The sequence below is a fragment of the Sus scrofa genome, chromosome Y (assembly GCF_054392235.1).
Source record: "Sus scrofa isolate SSC_HxYL_T2T_F1_AM1 chromosome Y, Sscrofa_HxYL_maternal_Yorkshire_Landrace_v2.0, whole genome shotgun sequence".
NCBI classification, from domain to species: domain Eukaryota; kingdom Metazoa; phylum Chordata; class Mammalia; order Artiodactyla; family Suidae; genus Sus; species Sus scrofa.
The window spans coordinates 18768833-18788621 of record NC_139402.1 but is presented as its reverse complement, the minus strand read 5'-3'; the positions used below and the strand labels follow the sequence as shown (position 1 = coordinate 18788621).

Here is a 19789-nt window from a genome sequence, read left to right as displayed (position 1 = left end):
GCCTCTTGTAGACAGCATACATATGGTCTTGTTTTTGTATCTGTTTAGCCAGTCTGTGTCTTTTGGCTGGTGCTTTTAGTGTATTTACAATTAAGGTTATAATTAATATTTAATTTCTCCTTGCCATTTTGTTAATAGTTTTAGATTTGGTTTTGTTGGTCCCTTCTTTTCTTTTTCTCTTGTGGTTTTATGATTGTCATTAGAGTTGTGTTTGAATTGCTTTTTCTTGTTTGTGTGTATAACTACTGAAGGTTTTTGGTTTGTTGTTACCATGCAGTTTTGATATAGGAGTCTGTATATATACAAGATTATTTTAATTTGCTGGTCTAATTACAAATTCATCTCAACTATCATGCATTTTTACTCTCCCCTTCTCACAATTGCTAGTTTTGATAGCGTATTTGTGTGTGGATGATTTCCTACCTTTAATATATGTTTGCCTTTAATAGTGAGCCATCTCATTTTAATTTTCTTGTTTCTGATTGTGGCCTTTTTTTTCAGCTGTTATTTAGCATTTGTTGTAAAGCTGGTTTAATGGTGCTGAATTCTCTTAGTTTTTGCTTATCTGAAAGCTTGAGATTTTTCCTTCAAATCTGAATGCAGAAGCCTTGCTCAGTAGAATAATCTTGTTTGGAAGTTTTTTCCTTTCATTACTTTTAAGTATATCATGCCATTCCCTTCTGGCCTGTGGGGTTTTTGCTGAAAAATCAGCTGATAACCTTATTGGGGTTCCCTTGTATGTTATTAGTTGCTTTTCCATAACTCTTTCAATATATTCTATTTGTCTTTAATTTTGGCCAGTTTGATTATTACATGTCTCCAAGTGTTCCTGCTTGGGTTGATTTTATATGGTGTCCATTACACTTCCTAAATTTGAGAGACTGATTTCTTTCCTGTGTTATGAAAGTTTTCCTATTATCTCTTCTAATGTATTTATCTTGTCCTTTCTCTCTGTCTTCTGTCTTCTTCTTCTGGTATTCTTGTTACATTGCACTTGCAGTTTTCCCCAAAGTCCTCTTAGACTGTCCTTATTTCTTCATTCTTTTTCCTTTATTCTTTTTTGCTTCAGTGATTTCCATCAGTCTGTTCACCTTGCTTGCTTGTTCTGCCTTCTGTAATTTGCTATTGGTTCCTTATAATGAATTTTTTATTTCAGTTATTGGATTTTGAACTTCTGCTTGTTTAATCTTTAAAACTTCTATTTCTTTGTTCACTTTCTTTTTTAATTATAGTATATTTGATTTATAATATTTCTTCCATTTCTGTTCTACAGCAAAGTGACCCAGTCACACCCACTTCCCTGTGATGTACAGTAGGACCCCTTTGCACATCCATTCCAACTGTAACAGTTTGCATCAACCAACCCCAAAATGCCCATCCATTCCACTCCCTTTCCTCCCCCCACTGGGGACCACAAGTCTGCTCTACATGGCCATGATCTGTTTCTATTTTGTAGATAGGATCATCTTTCAATGAAAGTTCTGTTTGGATATATGCCCAGGCCATATTTTAGATGCCAAAAATAAGTGGTTTTTTTTTTTCTGACTTATCGCCTAGTTCCATCCATGTTGCTGCAAATGGCATTAGTTTATCTTTTTTATGGGTGAGTAGTATTGCATTGTACATATGTACCACATGTTCTTAATTTATTCATCTGTCTATGGATGTTTAGGTTGTTTTCACATCTTGGCTATTGTGAATAGCATTGCAATGAACATACTGTTGCATTATCTTTTTTTCAATGTAAGTTCTGTCTGGATATATGCCCAGGTATGGGATTGCTGTGTCATATGGTAGTTCTATGTTTAGTTTCCTGAGAAACCGTCATACTGTTTTCCATAGTGGTTGCCCCCATTACATTGCCCACAAACAGTGTAGTACTCTTTTCTCCACATCTGCTCCAGCATTTGTTGTTTGACTACTAATGATGGCCATTCTGACTGTTGAGAGGTGGTATCTCATTTAGTTTTGATTTACATTTCTCTAATAATTACTGATGTTGAACATTTTTTCATGTGCCTGTTGGCCATCTGTATGTCTTCTTTGGAGTATTGTCTTTTTTTTTTTTTTTTTTGTCTTTTTGCTATTTCTTGGGCCACTCCCACGACATATGGAGGTTCCCAGGCTAGGAGTCCAATGAGAGCTGTAGCTGCCTATGCCAGAGCCACAGCAATGCGGGATCCAAGCCACGTCTGCAACCTACACCACAGCTCAGGGCAACGCCGGATCCTTAACCCACTGAGCAAGGGCAGGGACTGAACCTGCAACCTCATGGTTCCTAGTTGGATTCGTTAACCACTGTGCCTTGATGGGAACTCTTTTTTTTTTTTTGGAGTATTGTCTTTTTAGGTTGATTTTTCAATATATTTATTTGTTTTTGTTGAGTTGTGTGAGTCATTTGAATAATTTGGCACTTAGGCCCTAGACTGTTGCCTCATTTGCAAAGATGCACTTCTGTTCTATGGGTTGTATTTTTGGGAGTTTTTTTTTTAGTGGCTTCCTTGGCTGTGCAAAAACTTTTGAGTTTAATTACATACTATTGGTTTATTTGTATCTTTATGATTTTAGGAGGTGGATCAAACAAGATGTTGCTGTGATTTATGTCAAAGAGAGTTCTGCCTATGTTTTCCTCCAGAATTTTTATAGTATCTGGCCTTATGTTTAGGTCTTTAATCCATTTTGAGTGTGCTTTTATATATAGTGTTATGTGTTCTAATTTCATTCTCTTACATGTAGCTTTCTCATTTTCCTAGCACTATTTATTTATTCACTTATTTATTTATTTTTGTCTTTTTTTTTCAGTGCCCCTCCTGGGACATATGGAAGGTCACACAAGCTAGGGGTCAGATTGGATCTATAGTTACTGCCCTGACTACAGCCATAGCACCACAGGATCTAGGACCTCTCTGTGACGTACAGTAAGCTCACAGTAATGCTGGATCCTTAATCCATTGAGCAAGGCCAGGGATCAAACCTGCATCATCACTGATATTATTCAGGTTCATTACACTGAGCCACAACAGGAACTACTTGCAATCAGCATTTATTAAAAAGACTCTCTTTCTTCCATTGTATGTTCTTGTCATCTTCAAAGAGTGATAGTTTTACTCCTTTCCAATTTAGATTCTTTATATTTCCTTTTCTTCTTTGATTACTGTGGCTAGGACTTCCAAAATTATAGTGATGAATGATACTGGTAAAAGTGTATGGAAATGTAGTTGATTCCTAGGTGTTTTATTGTTGTTGAAACAGTGATAAATGGGATGGTTTATCTGATTTCTCTTTCTGATATTTCATTATTATTAGTGTATAGAAATGTAATTGATTTCTGTGTTTTAATTTTGTAGCTTGCAACTTTTTCAGATTCACTGCTGAGTTCTGATTATTTTCTGGTGCTGTTTTTTTGGGTTTTCTAGGTTATACTATCATGTCATCTTCAAAGAGTGATAGCTTTACTTCTTTTCCAATTTGGATTCCTTATATTTCCTTTTCTTCTTTGATTACTGTAGCTAGGACTTCCAAAATTATAGTGGTGAATGATATTGATGAAAGTGGACATCCTTGTCTTATTTCTGGCCTTAGTGGATGTGTTTTCAGTTTTTCACCATTGAGAATGATGTTAGCTGTGGGTTTTTCTTATATTTTCTTTTATTATTTTCAGGGAGGTTCCCTCTGTGCCCACTATGTTTTTTCCTGTTTTAATCCTATATGGGACCCTCTGTGCTTACTTAACTTGATTGTTTCTTTTCCCATAGTAGGGAAGTTTTTGGCTATACTCTCTTCAGATATTTTTCTCTGATCCTTTCTCTCTTCTTCTGGGACTCCTATTGTGTGGATGTGGGTACATTTAATGTTGTCCCAGAGATCTCTTTTTCATGGCAGTGTTTTCACCACTCTGTAGTCCACCTCACTTGTTCATTCTTCTGCCTCAAATATCTCTCTATTGATTCCTTGTAGTGCATTTTCACTTCAGGTACTGTGTTTTTCATCTTGGTTTGCTTGTTCTTTAAATATTCTTGTTTTTAACAAAAACAAGATTTTCCTATTGATTTTCCTATTGATTCTTCCTCTTTTTTTTTTTTTTTTTTTTTTGTCGTCTGTCCTTTTAGGGCTGCACCTGCTGCATGTGGAGGTTCCCAGGCTAGGGGTCCAACTGGAGCTGTTGCTGCAAGCCTACACCACAGCCACAGCCACGCCAGATCCAAACCACATCTGTGCCCTACACCACAGCTCACAGCAATGCCAGATCTTCAATCCACTGAGTGAGGCCAGAAATCGAACCTGCAACCTCGTGGTTCCTAGTCAAATTCGTTTCCACTGTGCCATGATGGGAACTCACCCTGTTGCTTCTTGATTCGTGTCTCTGTTCTTTTCTGAGATTCTGTATCATCCTTGGTATTGTTGCTCTAAATTCTGTGTCAGGTATCCTCTTCAGTTAGTTGTTTTTATGGGTTTTTATCTTTCACCTGAAGCCTATTTTTCTGTCGTCTCAGTTTGTCTTTCTGTGTTTGTGGTCTCCATTCCACAGAATGCAGGATTTGCTTCTGGTGTCTGATTCCTGGGGGATGGAGCTGATCCAGGGCTTTATATAGTTTTCCCGTGGAGGGAGGCTGGTGCCTGTCAAGTGGTGGGTGGTAATCAGTTCTGTCTCTCTGATGGTCATTGCCATGTCAAGGAGTGTGTTTAGAGGTGGCTGTGAGGTCAGGACAGCTTTAGGCTGTATATCTGGGTGTAATTATTGTTGATACAAGGGCTGTGTTGAATATGGATGCCTGCTACATGTTTACCTGGTGTATGGGCCATTATCTCCTTAATAAAATGTACGACTGATAATTGCGGTGACCAGAGCCTGCACTGAATATTGGAAGGGGGTGCCTTGTTTGCCCTGTGCATGTCCGTTTGTCATTCTTTGCCCTGTGCCTTGTAAGAGGCAGGGTCTTCTCCCTTGTTGTTGCAGTTATGATGCACTAGATTTGCTTTTGAGCAGTTTCTGCCTGGTGGTGTGAGGTAGGCAGAACTGGAGTGGTCCCTCTAGGAGAGGAGCCCCTGAGTTTTCCTCCATTAGAGATGTTCACCTATGAGTGTGATCTGTTCTGGCATCTTTCACTTGTGCAGGTTCACTGAGTACACTATCATTGGCATCACTATGCTGGCAATTGGCCCGGGTGTCTCTCAGATGTTGTTTTTTCTGAAGAAGTCTGGTCCCAGGACTGGTAGTTGTGACCCTGTGCCTCTGTGGAAGCTATGGAGACAGCTTAGTCTCTAGCCTGTGCCCATGTGCATGTGCTCACAATGCCCACTGATGTTAAAGCCAGAACTCTCTCAACCTCAGGAGCACTTGCTGCCTATTGGGATGTTCCACAAGGTCTAGATTTATAAAGTTGGAGGTGAAAGTACAAATCTGTGGTTCTTGTAGCTGAAAGGAGAGATTTCATCTCTTCTCTCCTAGTTTCAAGGCCCTGGGGCTCAGGTATCTTTACATCCCTGATTGTGACAATCCCACTGGGGCCTGCTCCCATTAGCAGGAGCACAGGAGCTTTATGCAGGAATTAGGCAGGTGGGACAACAGTTGTCACATGAGGCTTATTCTGCACATGAGGTGTGGTGCCCACTTGCAGGTTTCATGGGGTATTTGGAGTTCTCCACACTCCAAGGATATTGGGGACAGCTAATCACTTCTGCAGGATATATTTCTTATAGTGTATAGCAATGTAGTCTCCTTTGCATTATATCAGTGTGTACACAGTGAAAGAGAAATTTTGTTAAACTCATGGAACAGAAAAAGGAAAAAATGAAAAAAGAAATGAGGAAAAGGATGGGAAAGAGAGGGAAAGGCATAAAATAAGAGTTTAAAAAGAAAAAAAACTTTTCTTGACCTTTTAAATTTGGTCTGTATTTTATTAATCCTTTTATTCTTTGGCTGTGTATAGCACTGCCTTAACCGTCATTTTTGCTTTCATTGAGCCTAAATATTTCATTTCATTTTATTCATTTTATTTATTTATTTTTGAAATTTTATTTTTTTTTACAGAACAAAATATATATATTTAAACGCAATTACATTCGCACAGATTGTTATATCATGGATCTTAAGAAACAGATTAAGTGACTCCCTCTGGAGAAGTGGAATGGAAAATGTGCTGAGACAAATAGGAAATTTATTCTATACTTTATCCCATTTTGTATGCCTTTCACTTCTATTATTTAGTATTATCTATTACATTTCAATTTTTCTTTAAATATTAGGATTATATTAAAATTGTGTATATTATGGAACTAAAATTTATAAAGAAGAAAGCCTTATATACCATTAAATATTTTATATAGCATAATATAAAGAATAACTTAACTGGTAAAAATAGAAAAAATAATACATCCTCTGAAAATAAGTAAAATATAAAATGCATAAATTGGTTAAAAAACAGTGTAACTATATAAATATGTCTTCACAATTTGTTACGTCTTATTGATTCTTCAATATAAGCATTACACCATTCTAGGTGATGTGATAAACGAGACATTATAGACCTTACATTGTACCATGGAGAGAAATGGTTATTAATAATACAATTGTAGAACTATATTATTTAATTGTACAGTTGCATTATTTAATTATAATTATCATAAATTCTTTGATGGAGAGGAAATCAGAATCAGATCTAAGAAGACTTCAACATTCCAAGAATGATGTCAAATGACCCCCTTCATGGTGGATTATGCACTTATTTACTATGAGATATATTTCTTCTTCAGAGATTCTTTGTGTATAAATTGTAGATTTTTGGTTTGCAGTTATTCTGAAGTTTTGATATAAGAGTCTATATGTATATGAGATTGTTTTAAGTTGTTGGTCTCTTCATTGCAAGTACATCTCCAGTGTCCTGCATTTGTACCCACCTCTTCTCGTGATTTCTGATTTTGGTGGCATAATTGTGCATGGATGATTTCATATCTTTACTGTGTATATACCTTTACTGGTGAGCCTTGTCATTTGTGGAGTTTTTTTTTTTTTTTTCGTGTTGCTGTCTTTTCTTTTCTGCCTACTGAAGTTCCTTTAGTATTTGTTGTAAGGCTGGTTTAGTGTTGCTGAATTCTTTCAGCTTTTGCTTATCTGTGAAGGTTTTGATTTCTCCTTCAAATGTGAATGAGAGCCTTGCTGGGTAGAGTAATCTTGGAGGTTTTTTCCTTTCATCACGTGAAGTATATCATGCCACTCCCTTCTGGACTGCAGAGATTCTGCTGAAAAATCTGCCAATAACCTGGTCGGGGTTCCCTTGTTATGTTACTTGTTTTTTTTTTTTCCCTAGCTGCTTTCAAATTTTTCTCTTTGTGTTTAATTTTGGTCAGTTTGATTAATATGTGTCTCGGTGTATTCCTCCTTGGGATTATTTTATATGATACTCCTTGTGCTTTCTGGATTTGAGTGAGTGATTCCTTCCCCATGTCAGGGAAGTTCTCGGCTATTATCTCTTGGAATATTTTTTCTGTCCCCTGTTCTCTCTCTTCTCCTCTGGCACCCCTATAATACGGATGTTGGTGTGTTTAACCTTGCCCCAGAGTTCTCTGAGACTCTCTTCATTTCTTTTCAATCTTTTTTCTCTTTTCTGTTCCGCATCCGTTATTGCCACTAGTCTGTCCTCCACCTCGCTTATTCGTTCTTCTGTCTCCTGTATTCTGTTTTTTGCTGCTTCTAATGAATTTTTTATTTCAGTTATTGTATTTTGCATCTCTTCTTGTTTAAGTTTTATATCTTGTATGTCTTTGCTCAGTGTTTCCTGTAAGTTGTCCATCTTTGCCTCCAGTTTATTTCCAATGTCTTGCATCATCTTCAGCATCAACAATCTAAAGTCTTTTTCCTGGAGGCTGAGAATCTCCTCATGACCTAACAAACAGTTAGGAAAAACATTCTGGGTTTTTTCCTTTCTCCCTTTCTCCCTCATCTGAGTTATAGTTCTCTGTCTTTTCATGTTCATAGGTTTTTGGTGTGGTGACCTTTTTAAAGATAATAGAGTTGTCACCTCTCTTACTTATGTTATCTGCCCCCCTTGTGGCTGAAGACAGTGTGGGGGCTTGCTGTAGGCTTCTTGATGGGAGGGGCTGATGCCTGCCCCCTGGTATGTGGAGCTGATTCTAATCCCTCTGGTGGGTGGGACCTAGTCTCTGGATGGGATTAGAGGCAGCTGTGTGCCTGAGGGGTCTTTAGGGAGCCTGTTTAGTGAGGGGAGGGGCTGTGATTCTGCCTGGATTGTTGTTTGTCCTGGGGCTTCTCAGCCCTGACTGACAGGTGGGGCCAGATTTTCCCAAAATGGCCCCCTCCAGAGAAAGGCAGCTGCTGAATATTCCCAAGAGCTTTGCTTTCAATGTCTTTCCCTCACAACAAGCCACGTTCACCCCTGTTTTCCCAGGATGTCCTCCAAGAACTGCAGTCAGGTTTGACCCAGATTCCTATGGAGACCCCACTCTGCCCTGTGATCCAGTGCACGTGAAAGTCTGTGTGCGCTTTTTCAGAATGGGGTCTCCATTTCCCACAGTTCTGTGGAGCTCCTGCACACAAGCCCCACTGGCCTTCAATGCCAGATGCTCCAGGGCTCATTCTCCCTGTGCAAGATCAAGATCCCCACACATGAGGGTTTGATGTGGGGCTCAGAACTCTCACTCCTGTAGGTGAGTCTCTGTGAAGCAGTTAGTTTTCAGTCTGTGGGGCTTCCCACCCTACATTGATAGAGTTCTAGGTTAGAGGAAACAAAGAAATACTCCTTGCATCATTTATTCTAGGAAACCTCAGTTGAGCTCAGACAAACATTATTTCTTGGGCACTAAGTCCTTCTCATACTGGGAACACAAGCATTCACTTAGTTGATAAGAATGTTTTGTTACTTTATAGAATTCTTATATGGTAGATTCTGACAGTTTTTGCAAGGTTTCTCATGGTCTCTTTCCATGAGATGTCCTTAAAGAATATCTTGCTCTGTTGTTTTCTCTGATGTCAACTATAACTAGTCATTTTAAAATATTTTACAGAATGTGGAACAGCTTTCACTAATAAACTTCAAGGAATGTTTAAAGACATGGAGCTTTCCAAAGATATCATGATTCAGTTAAAACAGGTATTAAAATATTTTTGTTTTTAAATGTGAATAAATCATAAGCGGTTTGATTTTTGCAAGCATAATATACCAACTCAAGATTTATACTTATCATAGAGACATCATATTAAATTGTTTAAATTATGACTACTCCCTGGTGCTTTTTGAAAAAAAAACCTACTGAAACTTAGATGGTCCTTCTAATCCAAATTTGAAGAAGTTGGAGTTCCTGATGTGGCTCCACAGTTTAAGAGGATGCAGATTTGATCCCTAGCCTTGCTCAGAGGGTTTAGGATCCAGCATTGTCAGAAGCTACAGCATACGTTGCAGATTCAGCTCAGATCTGGTGTTGCTGTGGTGTAAGCCTGCAGCTGCAACATTTATTCGATCCCTATCTTGGGAATATCTGTGTGCCCCAAGTGTCACCCTAAAAGCAAAAAACAAAACAAAACAAAAACTGTATGAATATATCTGGAACAGATGTGTTCATTTTTAACATCCCAACATTCAAAGCCTTTCCATTGCTTTACTAGATGTATTCTGGTTTTAGTTTTCAATTTTTTTTTATTTATTTGTTTTTGGTATATATTTTTTCATAAGTTACCTCAGATCCTTTTTGAAGTAGGATGGACTTTTAAAAATGCAATATAAAATTAGTTTTGATTTCATTATGTAAGGCAGCTCAGCCTTCATTTTCTTTTTTACCTCCCCCAACATTTTGTTCAAGTGAAAATGTTTTATTTTTCAAACAGGTAATATTTGCAGTGAGTAATTTATCATTCAGATTAGTTATTTTTATAAATGAATTTCTGTCACAAAGTTGTATCCCTGTAAGAGTTTTTCAGTTATTATATTTCAATGTATATTTGTCCCTTTGCAGTATATGCAGAACCAGGATATACCAGGAAACATTGACTTAACTGTGAATATTCTGACAACAAGTTTTTGGCCAGCATATGTCCCTAAAGAGATCCAGTTGCCTCCAGAGGTAAAAACGAAAAATTCCTGTTTAAGACTAGCGCACTTGATATAGCAGATTGGTCTTAAGCTGATTTTTTAATCGTTAATAACTCTTTATATCATGCTTTAGCGTAAACTGAATGCTTGCCCTTTTGAACTGTGGTTATTTAGGTTTTAGAATGGAGGACAGCAAGATTAAATTGTTCAGTGTTAGAATAATTTCTGTAGTTGACATTTGAATAATCTCTTTTTATTATGTGGTAGAACATATATTTTGAGTTTACCTGTCTGGCTTACTTTTGGTTTTACACTTTGCAGTTTTTGGTACTAGTACATATTTTCATTATAATTTTCATTATAAAGTATTTTATTCCTGTGTCACATAAATACATGATAAAAATTAATTAACATGGTAAAAATTTCATAATGTTGGATATTGCTAGTAATTGCTAGTGAAACACGATTTTTTTTTCTGAAAAGTGGAATATTTATTCCTTTTTTTTAATTTCCCTAATACATTATTTTTTTTTCCACTGTACCATGGGGACCAAGTTACACATACATGTGTACATACTTTTTCCTCCCATTGCTGTGTTGCAGTGTAAGTATCTAGACATAGTTCTCAATGCTACACAGAAGGATCTCATTGTAAATCCATTCCAAGAGCAATAGTTTGCATCCGTTAACCCAAAGCTCCCAACCCTCCCACTCCCTCCAACTCCCCCTGTGCAGCGATAAGTCTATTCTCCAAGTCCATGATTTTCTTTTCTATGGAAATACTCATTTGTGCTGTATGTTAGATTTCCAGAGATAAGTGATATTATCTGGTTATTTGTCTTTTTCTTTCTGACTTATTTCACCCAGTATGAGATCTCTAGTTCCATCCATGTTGCTGCAAAGGGCATTATGTCATTCTTTTTTATGGCTGAGTAGTATTCCACTGTGTATATATACATCTTCCTAATCCAATCATCTGTTGATGGACATTTGGGTTGTTTCCATGTCTTGGCTATCGTGAATAATGCTGCAATGAACATGCGGGTGCATGTGTCTTTTTAAAGGAAAGTTTTGTCTAGATATATGCCCAACAGTGGGACTGATGGATCATATGGTAGTTCTATGTATAGATTTCTAAGGTATCTCCAAACTGTTCTCCATAGTGGTTGTACCAGCTTACATTCCCACCAAGAGTGAAGGAGGGTTCCCTTTTCTCCACAACCCCTCCAGCATTTGTTATTTGTGGACTTCTTAATGATGGCCATTTTGACTGGTATGAGGTGGTATCTCATGGTAGTTTTGATTTGCATTTCTGTAATAATCAGGGACATTGAGCATTTTTTCATGTTCTTTTTGGCCATCTGTATATCTTCCTTGGAGAAATGTCTACTCAGGTCTTTTGTCATTTTTCCATGGTTGGCTGTTTTGCTGTTGCATTGTATAAGTTGCTTGTATATCCTAGAGATTAAGCCCTTGTCTGTTGTATCATTTGAAACTATTTTCTCCCATTCTGTAAGTTATCTTTTTGTTTTCTTTTTGGTTTCCTTTGCTGTGCAAAAAGCTTGTTAAGTTTGATTAGGTCTCATTGGTTTATTTTTGCTCTTGTTTCTGTTGCCTTGGGAGAATGACCTGAGAAAATATTAATGAGGTTGATATCAGAGAATGTTTTGCCTATATTCTCTTCCAGGAGTTTGATGGTGTCTTATCTTACATTTAAGTCTGTTAGTCATTTTGAGTTTATTTTTGTGCATGGTGTGAGGGTGTGTTCTAGTTTCATTGCTTTGCATGCAGCTGTCCAGGTTTCCCAGCAATGCTTGCTGAATAGACTTTCCTTTTCCCATTTTATGTTCTTGCCTCCCTTGTCAAAGATTAATTGACCATAGGTGTCAGGGTTTCTTTCCAGATTCTCTATTCTGTTCCATTGGTCTGTCTGTCTGTTTTGATACCAGTACCACACTTTTTTGATGACTGTGGCTTTGTAATATTGCTTGAAGTCTGGAAGAGTTATGTCTCCTGCTTGTTTTTTTGTTTGTTTGTTTGTTTGTTTTTCAGGATTGCTTTGGCAATTCTGGGTCTTTTGTGGTTCCCTATAAATTTTTGGATTGTTTGTTCTATTTCTGTGAAAAATGTCATAGGTAATTTGATAGGGATTGCATTGAATCTGTAGATTGCTTTGGGTAGTATGTCCATTGTTGCAATATTAATTTTTCCAACCCAGGAAGGTGGAATAGCTTTCCATTTCTTTACATCTTCTTTAATTTTGTTGATTAATGTTTTATAGTTCTCGGCATATAAATCCTTTACCTCCTTGGTCAGGTGTATTCCGAGGTATTTGATTCTTTGGGGTGCAATTTGAAAAGGTATTGTATTTTTATATTCATCTTCTAATATTTCTTTGTTGGCATACAGAAATGTGACAGATTTCTGAATGTGAATCTTATATCCTTCTACTTTGCTGAATCAGTTCAAGTAGTTTTTGGGTTGAGTCCTTAGGATTTTCTATGTATAGTATCATGTTATCTGCATACAGTGACCGTTTTATCTCTTCTCTTCCTATTTGGACACCTTTTATTTCTTTTGTTTGCCTAATTGCTGTGGTAGGCCTTCCAATACTATGTTGAAGAGCAGTGGTGAGAGTGGGCATCCCTGTCTTGTTCCAGATTTGAGTAAGAAGGCTTTCAATTTTACTCCATTTCATTGAGTATAGTGTTTGCTGTGGGCTTGTCATAAATAGCTTTGATTATGTTAAGGAATGTTTTATCTATACCCAGTTTGGGAAGAGTTTTTAATCATGAATGGATGCTGGACTATGTCAAATGCTTTTTCTGCGTCTGTTGAGATGATCATGTGGCTCTGACTTTTCTTTTGTTAATGTGTTTTATGACATTTATTGATTTGCATATGTTGAACCATCCTTGTGAACCTGGGATGAATCCCATCTGGTGATGGTATATGATCTTTTTGATATGTTGTTGGATTCAGTTGGCTAAAATTTTGTTGAAAATTTTTGCATCTACATTCATCAAAAATATTGGGTGATAGTTTTGTTTTTTGGTGGTATCTTTGTCTGGTTTTGGGATTAGGGTGAGGGTGGCATCATAGAATGTCTTTGGAAGTATTGCTTCTTCTTCAACCTTTTGAAAAAGTTTAAGAAGGATGGGCACCAGTTCCTCTTTGTATGTTTTGTAGAACTTGCCCGTGAAGTCATCTAGTCCTCGACTTTTATTTGTAGGGAGTGTTTTTCTGACAATTTCAATTTAATTTCTAGTGGTCGGTCTGTTCAGTTGGTCTGTTTCTTCTTGATTCAGTTTTGGCAGGCTGTAAGATTCTAGAAAATGGTCCATTTCTTCCAGATTGTCAAATTTGTTGGCATAGAGTTGTTCATAGTATTCACTTATGGTTTTTTGTATTTCTGCTGTATCCGTTGTGATTTCTCCTTTTTCATTTATAATTTTGGTTATTTGAGTTCCTTCTATCCTCTTCTTAGTGAGTCTAGCCAGGGGTTTGTCAATTTTGTTTACCTTTTCAATGAACCAGCTGTTGGTTTTATTAATTTTCTCTATTATTTTTTGAATCTCTATTTTATTGATTTCCTCTTTGATCTTTATAATTTCTTTCCTTCTGCTGACTTTAGGTCTCTTTCGTTCTTCTTTTTCTAGTTCATTTAGATGGTGGGTTAAGTTGTCGATTTCAGATCTTTCTTCTTTGAGGAAGACCTGTATTACTATGAATTTCCCTCTGAGCACTGCTTTTGCAGCGTCCCATAGATTTTGAGAGGTTGTGCCTTCATTATCCTTTGTTTTGAAGAATTTTTTAATTTCCTTCTTTGATTTCCTCCTTTGATTTCCTCATTTTTTAGTAGCATGTTGTTTTGTCTTCATGTAGTAGGTTTTTCTCATGTCTTTTCCTGTAGTTGATTTCTAGTTTCATTCCATTGTGGTCTGAGAAGATACTTGAAATAATTCTATGCTTCTAAATTTATTGAGGTTAGCGTTGTGTCCCACAATGTGGTCGATTCTTGAGAGTGTTCCATGCGCACTTGAGAAGAATGTGTATTCTAGTTTTTTTGAATGTAGTGTCTTGAAGATGTCAATTAGGTCTAAGTTTTCTCTGTCTTCTTTAGGATCTCTGTTGCTTAATTGATTATCTGTCTAGAGGATCTGTCCATTGGTGTGAGTGGGGTATTAAAGTCTCCAACTATGATTGTTTTCCCATCAATTTCTCCCTTTATGTCTGTTAATATTTGTTGTATGTATCTGCATACTCCTATATTTGGGGCATATATGTTGATGATAGTAATATCCTCTTCTTAAATGGATCCTTTAATCGTTAAATAGTGTCTTTTGTTGTTTTTCTTTATGGCCTTTGTTTTAAAGTCTATTTTGTATGCTCTTGAGTATTGCAACTCCTGCTTTCCTGTCATGTCCATTGACATGAAATATTTTTTCCCATCCCTTCACTTTCATTCTATATTTGTCCTTTGTCCTAAGGTGAGTTTGTTGTAGGCAGCAGATTGAAGGTTTTTGCCCTTTTATCCAATCAGCCACTCCGAGCCTTTTGACTGAAGCATTCAGTCCATTGACATTTAAGGTGATAATTGATAGATGATTATTTATTGCCATTTTAAACTTTGTTTTCCATTCTTTCCATTCCAAAGATGCTCCATTCTTCCTTTCTTTTTTTGGTTGGATGCTCTCAAATTATTTTCTGCTTGAGTATTTTTCTTTTCATTTTTTGTGTAGGTAATGTTTGGTTTTGATTTGTGGTTGCCCTTTTTTTTAAGTATGTTAACCCCTTTCTATAATTGTATGTTTTAGCCTTGTAGGTTCAAACACTTAATTACCATACTAAAATTTTAAAAAAAGTAAATTAAAGATAATCTATTTATTTCCTTAGTTCCCTTGCCCACATTTTCTGATTTTGATGTCTATTTTTTCTTTTTAATTTTATTTTGTTTTAAACATGTTTATCATTAGATCTGTATGCTGGCTTATTTGAGTGACCGCTCTATGATTGACATTTCCTCCATCCTAGTCCTTTCTCTCTTTTTTTTTTTTTTTTTTGCTTTAAAGAACCCCTTTCAATATTTCTTTTAGAGTGGGTTTTTTATTACTGTATTATTTTAGCTTTTGTTTGTTGAAAAAAATGTTATTTCCCCTTCTACTTTAAGTGATATTCATGCTAGAGAGTATTCTAGCTTGCAGATTTCTTACTTTCATTGCTTTAAATACCTCTTGCCATTCCCTCCTGGACTGTAGTGTTTCTGTAGAGAAATCAGCTGATAATCTTAAGGGGGTTCCCTTGTAGGTAACATTCTGCTTTTCTCTTGCTGCCTTTAGGATCCTCTCTCTATCACTAACTTTTGCCATTTTGTTATAATGTGTCTTGGTGTGGGTCTGTTTGGGTTCAACTTGTTTGGGGCCCCCTGTGCTTCCTGTATCTTTAAATCCATATCCTTCATATTTAGGAAGTTTCCAGTGATAATTTCTTCAAATATATTTTCCATCCCCTTATCTTTTTCTACTCCTCTGGAATTCCTATTATGCATAGATTGACCCATTTTATATTATCCCATAGGTCTCTTATGTTGCTTTCATGTTTTTTAATTTGGTTTTCTGTCTGCTGTCCTGTTTGGGTGATTTCCATTATTATATCTTCCACATTGCTATTTTGTTTGTCTTCATTATTCTTTCTGATTTTTACTGCCCTTAGTTCAGTTTGTATCTCTGCAAATAAATTTTCTACTTTTTCTTGGCTCCTCCCTATATTTTCTAGTTCCTTTCTGAGGGTGTCTGCATTACTGTTGATATCTTCTCTTAATTCTTTATTATTTTCACCATCTCCCTTTTGCACTCCAGCTCTGTCAGACTATAGAGTTCTTTTCCATTGTTGACTGCTTTAGAAGAGTTATCCTGTTGATTTAACTGGGAGTGGTTTCTGAGCTGCTTCATCTTGCTTGTTTTTTTCTTTTTCTTGGTGGAGTTGTACTCCCCATGGCTGGGCAGGGTTTGCCTTGGCCCTGCTGTGGAGTGTTTCTCGAGGGCTGGTGGTTTTGGCCGGTCTTCTTTGAGGCAGTTGGGAGTTTCCTGAGGGTAGGTGGGGCTAGCAGGGTCACTCTGAAGCAAAGGAGGACTTCCTGAGAGCAGGCGGGACTGGCAGGTCTGCACCACGATGGAGGCAGACTTCCTGTGGCTGGGCAGAGCTTGCTCTTCTGTTTCTTGGTTGTGGAGCTCTTCCATGGGGCAGGCGGTGCTAGGCAATTGCTCCGTGGGAGTGCAGCGTCTCCCCCCGGCTATCTCCACTCTGGTAACCCAAGCCCACTCCCAAGGACTATCTTTCAAAGCCAAGGTCTTGGTGCTCAGCCCTCCAGGAGCATCTCGGTTTTTGGTGATTGTGCCAGTGGTTCAGATGATCTGTTCAGCTCTCACTCTATTTTTCAGATCTCAAACCTGCTGTGCTCTTCTTGGCATCTGGTGGTCCCTTTGATTTGGTTGATCTTTCCATCAGTTAGGTGACTTTCCAGGATGTGGGTTCCCTTTCTCCTTCACAGTTCCCTTTTGGGAGTGCCCATCCAGTCCTGATTCCCCTTCCCTCACTCTCCTCTTTTCTCTTGTTTTACCCAGTTGTGTCACAAGATTCTTGCCGTTATTGGCAGTTTAAGTTCTTCTGTCCACATTTAGTTGCTGTTCTGTGCAAGTTGTTTAACATGTAGATGTATTTTTTTGTTGTCGTATTTGTGGGAGAGGGCGACCTCATCCCTCTACTCTTCCGCCAACTTGCCTCCCTCTCTCTATTTCCCCAATATGTTATTTTTAATAGGGGCTCTGGGTATGTTTACTGACTAGAAGAATGAATAAATGAGTTAAGATTTTTTTAAAAATGAATTAACATACATTCATTCAATCTCTAGTCATTCTCTGATTGTCATCATGGAGCCTCCTCTTCAAATGCTAACTGTTCTTAGCATTGTTATCTCATTTCTTTAGCTTTAGTTTTCTCCTAGCTGGTAAATCAAACATCCATCATCTACTGGTTGTCTGTCTCTCAAGTATCTGCTGGCAGCTCAGTAGATATTGCCCTCACTGCCACTCTCTGAGATTTAATTTTCATAGTTGCATTAGCATTTTGGTGGAATTTCGGAAAGACCTTATGTAATTTATTGAATATACCATGTTGAACCAAAAGAATTGAGAGTAGGATGTTTTCTTGTTTCAGAATTTCATTTCCCCTCTCCTGATCCTTTTCTACAGAGCTCCTTTACATAGCCTTGGGTAAACCATGCTTGGTTATGGTATATGTTTTTAAATATACTAACTTAGGCCTGTAAGAGTGACTTTTATAAACAATTTATCAGTAATACATTACTTTCATTTCTTTATTTCAGATGGAGAGACTTAAGGAAAATTTCAAAAATTTCTACTTAAGCAAGCACAGTGGTCGGAAACTTCAGTGGCAATCTACTCTTGGACACTGTGTTCTTAGAGCTGAATTTAAAAAGGCAAGCAGTAATTTTTAAGCTGGTATTTTGCTTTTAATTTTTAATTATTTTATAATATTTTCAAACTTTGAAGAATGCTTATTTTTCAAATAACTCTGAATTGTGGGAATATTAACTTGGCTGATGATGAATCTTTTTTTTTTAACATAAATCAGTGTTTAAAATATATTGCTTGTATGGTTTCCTGTATTTAGACACCCCAGCTCCATTATCATAGTTTGCCTTTGCTTTCATATATCTCAGAATCACTATCAGTCATCATTAGAGCCCTAGGCATTAATCATCCTGATCTCAGAAGGCTGGTGGATGCATGTACTGAGATTACTCATCATTTTTGAATTTGAGTCAGACATGGTGGCATTGTTTTATTGACACTCTGAAGATTAAAAAAAAAAAAAAAGATGCCAGCACAAAACTTTCATGAATTGTGTGGAACAGAGTAAAATGTTAATATCCTAAGATAATGGTTTGAATGAAAGAGAAAATATATAAAGTGACCTTCCAGAGATCATTTTTTGAATCTCAGAAATTAGTGAGCTGCTTATGACATGACTGGCAGTGAACTTCCTGTATGTTTGGTGGCATTCACTGCGTGAACTTTGGAAATAATATCACAAGAATTGGGTTGGTCTCTCTTTTCTTCAGCACCTTTGTCACTTATGTTTTGTGGTAGGTTGAAAAATAGGCCGTGAAGGCAAATTTACTTCCTGATCTCTGGTACTTTTTGTATTTCTTTATTTGGAAATGGGTATTTGTAGAAGTGATGAGAGAGCTTGAGGTAAGATTACTATGGATTATCTACATGGGTGCTAAATGTCATTACAACTTTCCTTATGAAAGAAAGGCTCAGGAAAGGAAGCTTTCTCTCTCTCTCTCTCTCTCTCTCTCTCACACACACACACACACACACACACACACATACACACAAAAGGTGATACGAAGATGGAATCTGAAGTTGGAGTGGAAAACCACAAGTCTAGGATGGTAGCAACCACTAGAGGTTGGAAGACAACATGAAGTAGATTCTTCCCGGAATCTCTGGAGGGGATACAGATCTGCCAAAACTTTGATTTTTGTCCAGTAATATTGATGTGAGTGTCTGACTGCTAGAACTGTGAGAGGATGTATATTTATTTTGTTTTAAGACAACAAATGTGTGGTGATTTGTTAAGCCAAGGAAGTGATATATGCTCCTAAGCATTTTACTCTACACCACTCTGTCTTTTCACAGAGACCTGGACACTGACAGTCCATAAATAAATATGTCTGTCATATTTCTTTCTGTCTGTGAAAAAGAGACTTGACATCTACTCCATAAGTCTAGCAACTCAGTAGGGTGTTTGAGTGACCAAAGCCTTAAGGGGTGAGGGTAGAGTTTTTAATTTTCTGTCTCAGTAGGTTTGGGAAAAGTTCCACTGAAAGGTAATAACTAATGTTTGATTTGAGAAGAGGAGAAACCTACTTTTATATTCCCGAGTGATAATCAGATGCGTACACTTCTTTGGGATTAAATGAGAAACAAATTCCATTCTCTATTTTATTCCTCCCTAAATTTCTAAATATGTTTCATTTTTACAGAGCCAAATATTAGGAAATAGTAAACATTGTTTATAATACAACTGAAAAGGGCACATGAAAGACTATTATATAAACCCTAATATGTTATATGCTGATAATATAAGATTGGGTTGGACATGAACTGTTTCCTTGTTGATTGGAATTTTATACTTTTGCTTCTGAACATTGAGAATGAATTATATTTTCAAAAGAAGCTCTTTTTCTATTGAAAAGTCTAATTTTAATAACATATACATATTCTTTGATCTAACAGTTTTAGATTCGTAGCAAAATTGAGCAGAAAGTCCAGAAATTTCTCATATCTTCTGTCCCCTTATGCACCAAATTGATACACTCGTTAGAGTTGATGAATCTCCATTGACACATTCCTATCTCCCAAGAGTCACAGTTTCTGTTAGGGTTGACTCTTGGTGTTAATACATTTTCAGTGTCTGTACAGAGTATAACAACATGTATCCACAATTACAGTACCATACAGAGTCCATCACTGACCTAAGATCATCTGTGTTCTCATATATCTATTTTTACTTTTGAACTTTGTGAAAGCATTATTTTTTCAAAATGTACTTTCTATCACTGATTCAAATAACATACATTTTCTTTGTTATAGCAGATTACACACATAAAAGGGACTTTACTAGGTAAACATCTTTCATTATAGGAGAGCATT

At 36.9% G+C, this 19789-nt stretch overlaps 1 protein-coding gene across 1 annotated transcript in view; it reads left to right on the top strand.

Moving 5' to 3' along the window:
- LOC102159347 (cullin-4B-like) overlaps positions 1-19789 on the top strand; it is a 166727-nt gene that overhangs the window by 82372 nt on the left and 64566 nt on the right. Inside the window, exons 15-17 of the mRNA XM_085009118.1 lie at positions 9022-9107; positions 9967-10074; positions 17428-17541. Of these exons, the coding sequence (XP_084865244.1) occupies positions 9022-9107; positions 9967-10074; positions 17428-17541 (308 nt within the window). The remainder of the gene's footprint in view (positions 1-9021; positions 9108-9966; positions 10075-17427; positions 17542-19789) is intronic.